Below are 10,327 nucleotides of genomic sequence, written 5' to 3'. Positions count from 1 at the left end.
TCCCCCCAGGTCAGATTGGCAGAGACCTGGAAGGGTTTCACCTTCCTTTGCAGCATGTGGCAAAGGTCACTTGCTGCTTTAAACTAGAGTAAATGGTGGTTTCTCTGACTTGAAATCTTTAAATCATGGTTTGAGGACTCTAGTAACTGTCAGAGGTTCTGGGTCTATTACAGGAGTGAGTGGGAGAGGTTTTGTGGCCTGCAAAATGCAGGAAGTCATAGGCACTGACTCTGTGGGTGCCCTGGGGTTGGAGCACCCACAGAAAAAAAAAATAGTGGGTGCTCTGCACCCACCAGCTACAGCAGGTTGGCGGCACTGCCGCCGATCAGCTGTTCAGCCACACCACCGAACAGCTGTTTGGCAGCTCATGGAGGGGCTTGGGAAAGGGCAGAGAGTGGTGTGTGGGCTTGAGGAGGGGGTGGAGTGGGGTGGGAAGAGGAAGGGTGAGGGTGGAGCCTTGGGAGAAGGGGAGGAATGGGGGTGAGAAGAGGTAGGTGAGGGCAGGGCCTTGGGGAAGAGGCAGAGTGGGGCGGGCCTCAGGTGAAGCTGGGGTGGAGCATTCCTGGGACAATCTAGAAGTCAGCGCCTATGGGTCAGACTAGATGATCATGATGGTCCCTTCTGGCCTTAAAGTCTGTGAGTTTAGAGAGGGACTGTGACCGCCAGATACACTTAAACATTATCTAAACTTAGACCAATAAATGCCTCCCCCCCCCCAACAAAACACAAAACAACACACAAATAAATAAAAACCCTGCAAGAGTGCAGGCTGAAGTCCTTGTGGACTGGTGGTGTACGTGTGCATTTGGTGCACGCAACTCGTGTCCCTCAGAGACTCCAGGCTCTTGAGACCAGAGTGGCTGAAGTGGAGGAGCTAAGGAAGTCAGGGAGGTACAGAGACAAGACTTTCCAGGACACAGTAGAGCGGTCCCAACCCAAATCTGACAGCCTCTGTGGTGTTGAGGAGATTAGATGTCTCAGGGGAAAAGAATATCAAAGTGAAGCAGAGGGAAATAATCCTATAGTTGGGACCCTCCTTCCGGATGATGTCATGAAATCCTCTCGCACTGAGGATACCACTCTGCGGGAGGGAACTCCTGTTATTAGGAAGAGACAGATAATAATATTGGGGGATTAAATTATTTGAAATGTAGATAGCGGAGATTGTGATGATCGGGAGAGCCACATGGTGAATTGCCTGCTGGGTGTGAAGTTGCAAACATCTCAAGACATCTAGCTAGACTTATGTACGGTGCTGGGAAGGATCCAATGGTCACGGTGCATGTAGATACCGGTGACATAGAGAAAGGTAGGAGAGAGACATCCTAGAGGCCAAATTTAGGCTACTAGGAAAGAGATTTAAACCCAGGACTTCCATGATACAATTCTCTGATATGTTTCCAGTTCCACATGCAGGATGAGACAGTGTGAGGAGGACGGATATAGGTTTATTAGGAACGGGGGAACCTTTTGGGAAAGAGGGAGCCTAATCAGGAAGGATGGGCATTATTTAAACCAAAAATGGAACCAGATTGCTGGCATGCAAAATTTAAAAGGTCATAAAGGAGTTTTTAAACTAAGGGGTGGGGGAAAGCCAACAGGTACTAAGGAGCACATGGTTTGGAGAGAGACATCCCTTAGGAGAGGAACAGGGATTCTTTATATCCTAGTAAAGAAGAGAGAATAGAAGTTGATAAAGGACAGGTAGGAACTGAAGAGAAAGAGCCAAAGGAAAAACAGTTCCAATCAATTACATCACATGAAGCCAGGCAACTAAACATTGACAAATTTTATAAGTGCTTATATACAAATGAAAGAAGTCTAAATAATAAGATGAGTGAATTTGAGTGTGTGGTATTAAATGAGGATGTTGATATAATAAGCATCAAAGAAACATGGTGGAATGATGATAATCAATAGGACACAGTTTTACTAGGGTACAAAATATACAGGAATGGCAGAGTAGATCATGCTGATGGCAGAGTGGCACTATATGTGAAAGAAAGCACAGAGTCAAATAGAGTAAAAATCTTAAATCAAACAGTATCATAGGATCTTTATGGAGAGAAATTCCATGCTTGAATAATAGGAGTAGGAATACACTACCAACCACCTGGTAACAGTGATTGTGAAATGCTCAGGGAGATTAGAGAAGCTACAAAACCAAAAAAAACAAACAAATAAAAATGGGGGATTTCAACTCTCCCCATATTGACTGGGTACATATCACTTCAGGACGGGAAGCAGAGATAAAATGTCTAGACCCCATTAATGACTGTTCCTTACTTAGAGTAGGAGTAATCCACAAGGAGAGAGGCAATTCTTGATTTAGTCCTAAGTGGTGCATAGGATCTGATCCAAAAGCTGACTATAGCTGAACTGCTTGACAACAGCAACAGTAACTAAATTAAATGTAACATCCTTCTGGGGAGTAAAATACCAAGGAAACCCACCACAGTAGCATTTAACTTCAAAAGAGAAACATAAAAATGAGGACATTAGTTAAAATGAAATTCAAAGGAACCATCGTAGGAGTGAAATGCCTGCAAGCAAACTTTTTAAAAACACCATGATAGAGGCAAAAAATGATAAGTATACCCAGTGATGAGCTGCCAAAATCTTAACAACCGGTTCCCTCCTCACCTCAGAAGGGGGTCATGCCCCCCTGGGACCCCTGCCCCATCCACCCCCTTCCCTGTCCCTGGAACCAGGCAGGAGGGTCTCGTGGGCCACCGTAGAGGGTGCCCACTCTGCCCTGCCCCTAAGAGCCAGAGGGACCTGCCAGCGGGTGAGGTGGGAAGTCCCAGTGGTGCTTATCTGGGGCAGCTCCCAGGAAGCAGCCAGCAGGTCCCTCTGGCTCCTGGGGCGAGGTAACGTAGCTGGGGGGGGGGGGGGGGAGCAGCCGCTCCCCCCACTGATCACATCAAAAGTGGCGCCTTAGGCACCAACTCCATAGATGCTCCAAGGCTGGAGCACCCATGGGGAAAAATTTGGTGGGTGCAGAGCCCCCACCGGCAGCTCCCCACCCCACGCCCGGCCCCAGCTCACCTCCGCTCCGCCTCCTCCCCTGAACATACCACCCCGCCCTGCTTCTCCGCCCTCCCCACCCCCAGCTACCCGCGAATCAGCTGTTTGCACGGGAAGCTGGGGAGGGCTGAGAAGCAGCCGGCAGCTTCGCACTCAGGCCCAGGGAGGCGGAGGTGAGCTGGGGCAGGGAGCAGTTCCCCTGCGCGTCCTGCCCCCTCAGGTTACCTGCTGCGGTGGGGGCGGCCCTCCTCGTGCTGCCCCCCCTCCCAGCTCACCTCCGCTCCGCCTCCTCGGGCCTGAGTGCAAAGCCACCGCTTGCTTCTCAGCCCTCCCCGGCTTCCTGTGCAAACAGCTGAATAGCGGGAAGTCGGGGAGGGGAGGGAAATGGAGAAGCAGAGCGGGGCGGAGTGTAACTCAGGGGTGGAGGCAGAGCAGAGTGTAACTCAGGGGTGAGATGGGGACGGGGAGGAGGGGAACTGCCGGTGGGTGCTCTGCACCCACCAAATTTTCCCCGTGGGTGCTCCAGCCCCAGACCACTCATGGAGTCGGCACCTAAGGCGCCACTTTTGGCCGGTTGTTAAACTTAGAAGCCTTTTTAGAACCGGTTGTCCCTCGTGGGACAACCGGTTCTAAAAAGGCTTCTAAATTTAACAATCAGTTCCAGCGAATCGGTGCTAACCAGCTCCAGCTCACCACTGAGTATACCCCTAATGAATAAAACAGTAAGAGAACCAAAAATGCCACCATGGCTATACAGTAGTGAGAAAGAGGCAATTAGAGACAAAAAGAATCATAGACTAAGGTCAGAAGGGACCATTATGATAGTCTAGTCTGACCTCCTGCACAACGCAGGCCACAGAATCTCACCCACCCACTCCTGGAACAAACCTCTAACCTATGTCTGAGCTATTGAAGTCCTCAAATCATGGTTTAAGGACTTCAAGGTACAGAGAATCCTCCAGCAAGTGACCCATGCCCCACACTGCAGAGGAAGACAAAAACCCCTAGGGCCTCTGCCAATCTGCCCCGGAGGAAAATTCCTTCCTGAACCCAAATATGGTGATCAGCTAAACCCTGAGCATGTGGGCAAGACGCACCAGCCAGCCAGGAAAAAATTCTCTGTAGTAACTCAGATCCCACCCCATCTAACATCCCATCGGGCATATTTACCGCTAATAGTCAAAGATCAATTAATTGCCAAAATTAGGCTATCCCATCATACCATCCCCTCCATAAACTTATCAAGCTTAGTCTTGAAGCCAGATAGGTCTTTTGCCCCCACTGGTTCCCTTGGAATGTTGTTCCAGAACTTCACTCCTTTAAAATTGCAAGTTGAATCCTACTGAGGAAAACAGAAAAGAGTATAAACTCTGGCAAGTCAAGTGTAAAATTAATAATTAATTAGACAGGCCAAAACAGAATTTGAAGAACAGCTAGCACAAGACGAAAGCTAGCAGCAAAAAAATGTTTAAGTACATCAGAAGTATGAAGCCTGCCAAACAATCAGTGGATGATCAAGGTACTAAAGGAGCACTCAGGGAGGACCAAGCTATTGTAGAGGAGCTAAATGAATTATTTATATCAGTCTTCACTGCTGAGAGTATGGGGCAGATTCCCACACTTGAGCCATTCTTTTTAGGTGATAAATCTGAGGAACTCTCCCAGATTGAAGTGTCACTAGAGAAGGTGTAACACCCACAGACCCCAATTGGCAGCAGGTGGGATTGAAACATGGACCTCTGGAGCTAAAGACATGAGCCTCTACTGCATGAGCTAAAAGCCACCTGCCTCTTAGCTCAGGGTGTAGCGCAGACCAATTAATCTCTAAATAGTCAGGGTGCCACTGGCTGGGACATAACACTACACCCAGGAAGTTAGAGGTTTTGGAACAAATTGATAAATCAAACAATAATAAGTCACCAGGACCAGATGGTATTCACCCAAGAGTTCTGAAGGAACTTGAATATGAAACTGCAGAACTACTAACCTATAGTTTAAATTAGCCTCTGTACAAGATTACTGGCAGATAGCCAATGTGATGCCAATTTTTTCAAAAGGCTCCAGAGGCAACCCTGGCAATTATAGCCTGGTAAGACTAACTTCAGTACAGGGAAAATTGGTTGAAACTATAGTAAAGAACAGAATGATCAAACACATAGATGAACATTATATGCTGGGGAAGAGTGACACAGCTTTTTACAAAGGAAATCATGCCTCATCAATCTATTCAATTTTTTTGAGGGGGTCAACAAACATGTGGACAAGGGTGATCCAGCGGATATAGCATACTTGGACATTCAGAAACCCTTTGACAAGGTCTCTCACTGAAAGCTCTTAAGCAAAGTAAGCCGTCATGGGGGGATAAAAGGGGAGGTCCTCTCATGGATCAGTAAATGGTTAAAAGATAGGAAACAAAGGATAGGAATAAACAGTTTTCATAGTGGAGAGAAGTGAATAGCAGGGTTCCCCAAGGATCTGTATTGGGCTGTTCAACATGTTCATAAATGATCTGGAAAAAGGAGTAAACAGCGAGGTAGCAACATTTGAAGATTATAAAAAAAAATACTCAAAATAGTTAAGTTCAAAGATGACTGCAAAGAGTTACAAAGGGATCTCACAAAACTGGGTGACTGGACAAGAAAATGCAGATGAAATTCAATGTTGAAAAATGCAAAGTAATGCGCATTGTAAATCATAGTCCCAGTTAAATATATAAAATGATGGGGTCTAAGTTAGCTGTTACCACTCAAGAAAGAGATGTTGGAGTCATTGTGAATAATTCTCTGAAAATGTCTAGTCAATGTGTAGCAGCAGTCAAAAAAGCTAACAGAATGTTAGAAGCCATTAGGAAAGGAATAGATAGCAAGACAGAAAATAACATAATGCCACTATATAAAGCCATGGTATGCCCACACCTTGAATACTGGGTGCAGTTCTGTTCATCCCATTCCAAAAATGGTATATGAGAATTGCTAAAAGTACAGAGAAGAGCAACAAAAATGATGAGGTGTATGGAACAACTTCCAGATGAGGAGAGAGTAATAAACTGGGACCCTTCAGCTTGGAAAAGAGACGACTAAGGGGGTGTGGGGGGAAATATGATCGAAGTCTATAAAATCATGAGTGGTGTGGAGAAAGTGAAGGAGGAAGTGTTATTGACCCCTTCATAAAATACACAAACCAGAAGTAACTCAATGAAATTAATAGGCAGTGGGTTTAAGACAGACATAAGGAAGTACTTTTTCAGACAGTGCACAGTCAACCTGTGGAAATTGTTGCCAGGGAATGTTGTGAAGGCCAAAAGTATAACAGGGTTCAATAAAGAACTAGATAAATTCATGGAGAATAGGTCCATCAATGCCTACTGGCCAAGATGATCAGGGACACAACCCTGTCCTCTGGGTGTCCCTAAACCTGTGACTGCCAGAAGCTGGGATTGAATGACGGGATAGATCACTCAGTAAATTGCCCTGTTCTGTTTACCTCCTCTGAAGCATCTGGCACCAGCTACTGTCAGAAGAGAGGATACTGGGCTAGAGGGACCACTGATCTAACCCAGTATGGCTGTTCTTATGTCTAGTCCTATCTGTGATGCATTTCTATGAGTTTTAGCCAATTTGTGATATCATGTGGAAAATGGCAAGGCAAAATCTATGGCTCTGAGTGAGCTTTGCTTTAAGATTTGGGTTCATTGCTAGTTCCAGTTGCTTCATTGCAAAACTCAGGAGGGATAAATGACATGAAAAGGCTGAGCTTCATGCAGAGATAATTTATATGGAAAGACGTACAAATATCTGTGATATTGTTGAATACTCACTCCACAGCATGAATATCCAGGCCCAGAGGTGCAGGATGATATTTGCGAACCCCATGGCTAAAAACAGAATGAAAATACATCAGAAATTAATTAAGAACACAGCTACATTTTGTGTACCGTTGTGAAATGTGAACAGAAGCTTCCAGGTCTGTGCATTATATACAAAGAGTGCAGCATAGTGACTCTCTGAGTGAGTAAATCTTTCACCGGCTCGTTCATAACTATAACATTCTAATCACTGAAGTTGGTTGGAAAAAAATCAAATACATAAACATTTGGAATTTAAAAATAATTTTAACCAGCTCCACCAATAATGTTGGTTAAATGTGTTTGTTATCTATCTGTAACCACTGAAATAGCTTAACAAAGATTTTGGTGGGAATTACCTTAGGTATTTTTTAAAGCAATTAATTTAGAACACAAACACATTTTTTGTCACATTTGTGAAATGTTGACAGAAGTGTTCTGACAAGTATATCACACAGCAATAGTGTAGGTTAGTGGTGTAGGGGAGAGACCTCAACATTGAGGTACAAACAGATATTCATAAAATTCTTATAACTGTTTTATTAGGTTGTTTGCACCTTTACTGAATATTAAGATACATCTACAAGTACTTTTAGTCAAAGTGCTTATAACAATACTATACTATGTTTAGGGGGCTCCACACCCTGCTCCTCCTTTCCCCCTGGGGCCCCGCCACCCTGATCCACCTCTTCCCCATGAGGACCTGCCCCTTGGCCAGTCTGAAAGCCGGAGCCCAGCGACTATATTTCCCCACTGTCCCCCTGCATGGAGCTGGCCAAGCCAATGGCCTGAGCCCTTCTTCCCCACCCCTCCCCACATGGAGCTGGCCCTAGCCCCTCTCCCCCACCCCTCCCCACATGGAGCTGGCCCTAGCCCCTCTCCCCCACCCCCCCCCACATAGAGCTGGCCCTAGCCCCTCTCCCCCACCCCTCCCCCCATCACTTGGAGCTGGCCTGAGCTCCTCTTCCCTCCCCAATGCAGAGCTGGCCCAAGCCCCCCTCTGCTCCCGCCCATATGGGGAAGGGCTTAAAAAGGGGACTGTCCCAGCCAAAACCAGATGCATAGTCACTCTAGGCTGTAGTAAGAGCCACCCAGGGAGCCCAGTAGCTGTGGGGAGCCCTGGACCCACCATCTGCCCTGGGTGGGGGGCAAGGGTGCCCAAGAGTAGCCCCTGGCCCATGTCCCTGCTCTCCAGAGTGTGCCACCCAGGGCAAATGGAGGGTCCCAGACTCCCCAGAGTGGCCTGGTTTCTGGCCAGGCCAGGGCGCAGGGCTTTGGGGGGGGGGGGGTAAGGGAGGGACAAGGGCCGGGGCCTCATGGTGTTAGGGGCCCAAATGTTCTTTGTGCCCAGGGCCCCAATAAATCTTAATCCATCTCTGGGTGTACCACCACCACCGGGTACACCCGCAGCAACAAGTCATCTTACAAGGGCTAGCGAGGGGGAGGAGAAGAGGGAAGGGAGCGAGTGGGGGGCGGGGTCTTGCAGGGAAGAGGCAGTGGGAGGGTAGGGATTGGGGGTAAGGGGCACTGCGGAGTCAAGGTCTCGAGGAGAAGGGGCAGCGCAGAGGGGGAATTGGGGGGAAGGGTGTACTGTGCCCCCCAGGCTGCCCGAGCCGGACGCCGCAGGCCAGGCAGTGCTGGTGAGTAGAGCCCTGCACGGTGGTGTATGCATCTGATCCACTCTCCACAAAAATGGTCCATGGCTATCGCCATCCATGGACACAGATATCCGTGGATATGAAGCAGATATCCGTGGATTTTCAGGGCTCTATTGATCATTGTAGTAGTGGAGATATTTCTGCAGGTTTTGCATCTGTTATTCTGGCAGAGGCTGGTGCCACGTTGAGTTGGAGCGTCCAGCTCCATGGGGAGTTTGCTTCTGATGATGAGCTGGACAAGGCTGGGGAGTTGGTTGAAGGCCAGAAGAGGCCATTCATGAAAGATTTCTCCAAACTGAGCTCTCAGGCCTTGTCCTCAAGGCAAACCTGCACAACATCTTCAAAAAATGAGCCTGGGGATTTAAATCCATACCTGTGCTAGACACTCAGCAGAGACACCGGTTTTATGGCTCATTACAACAATTTGTAACTTATTAACCCTCCTTTGTTCCATGCCTGCCAGGTGGTAATTGTCTACTTGATTTCAAGTGGTTTCTTGCAACGCATGTTAACTCCTTACGGTGGGTGCTGGAACAGGCTAGCTGCCAGAGTACTGACCCGGGGGGGGGGGCGGTTGCGCAGCTAGACCACGATCGCAACGCTACTTTTGGCACACTGGGTCAAGCAGAGTGAGGGCAGGTGTGCCAATCCAAATTGGGAATCACACAACCCAGCTGCTTAATCTCTCTGGATTGCAGTTTGGCATCTGTAAAATGGGGCTAATACCAGTTTCCCACCTCCCAGGTGGGTCATGAGGATAAATACATTATGAGGTGCTCCAATACTGTAGCAGTGGGGCCACACATGTACCTAAGACAGATAGATCAGTAAGGGGAAGTATTGAGTAGTACTGGATATCAATAAAACCTTCCACAGTCAAACTAGTTGGGATCATAATTATATAAAGGATACCAGCACCTTATTGGGGGGAGCTACTTTCTAACTGGGGCTAGGATGAAATTTCCCCCACAGGCCAGTTATGACATATTTGTCCATCATTCAGGACCGGCCCACAACATTTTGGCACTTGAGGTGGGGAGCTCAAATGGCACCCCCCATACCCCCTCATTTGGACCAAAACTTTGAAACTCTGGTTCCTAGTGGCACCCCCCACAGCCTAGCACCTGAGGTGGCCACCTCAGTTCGCCTCATGGTAAGGCTACCCCGCCACCATAGCAGCAATTCCTATGTTCCTCTGGCCTTTAAATAAGCAGCAGCTATTGAAATACTAGAGAACAGCCCAAAATCTCTTACCTTCAGCCCCTCTCAGTGCTACTGATTTATCTCTGAGAAGCAGCAAGAGAGAGATTTGTCCATTGCATCTCCCTCTCTCTGTCTTTCACTGTCTCTGCCTCTCCTCTTTATACAGAGAGCAATTGGCAAGCCCCCGTTCCACAGAACTCACTGGCAAAACTCCCACTGACCAAAGTTTGAGCTCCTAACATCCAAGATCCAAACAATGTCACAGGTGGAATCAATATCTCAAAACTCTGCACTGTCATTGCTAGTATCAACTCTTATCTCAAAGGTTGTGGGGAAGGTCCTATTGGGCAACATCCATTCGTCAGTGTGGGGGTGGAGGACAATGCTGGGACTGCAAATTCTCACTTTCCTGATACTGCTTGCAGGGTATGGGGCTCTGAAGTCCTGGGAGCAGCAATCAGTCTCCAGACAGATAGCTTATAGGAAGGTGTGGGGAGCTGGGCCTCTCTGTTTTAGGGGGCTGCCTGCTTTTTCTCTCTCTCATGTTGATTTCTCGTCTGCTATCATTCTGAATTCTAAGAGAGAAAGTTGTGTT

General features: G+C 47.6%; 1 protein-coding gene across 1 annotated transcript in view; it reads right to left on the bottom strand.

Annotated features, from left to right (window-relative positions):
• The window catches only part of LOC119848109 (IgGFc-binding protein-like), a 111,956-nt gene extending 102,043 nt beyond the window's left edge, over positions 1 to 9,913 (bottom strand). The window contains exons 1-2 of the mRNA XM_043502305.1: positions 9,784 to 9,913; positions 6,845 to 6,901 (exon numbers count right to left, since the gene is read on the bottom strand). Coding sequence (XP_043358240.1) covers positions 6,845 to 6,899 — 55 coding nt within the window. The 5' untranslated portion in view covers positions 6,900 to 6,901; positions 9,784 to 9,913. The remainder of the gene's footprint in view (positions 1 to 6,844; positions 6,902 to 9,783) is intronic.
• Positions 9,914 to 10,327: the final 414 nt, after the last annotated feature.

The sequence above is a fragment of the Dermochelys coriacea genome, chromosome 24, assembly GCF_009764565.3.
Source record: "Dermochelys coriacea isolate rDerCor1 chromosome 24, rDerCor1.pri.v4, whole genome shotgun sequence".
Taxonomy (NCBI): Eukaryota; Metazoa; Chordata; order Testudines; family Dermochelyidae; genus Dermochelys; species Dermochelys coriacea.
This window is presented reverse-complemented; position numbering and strand designations above follow the sequence as displayed.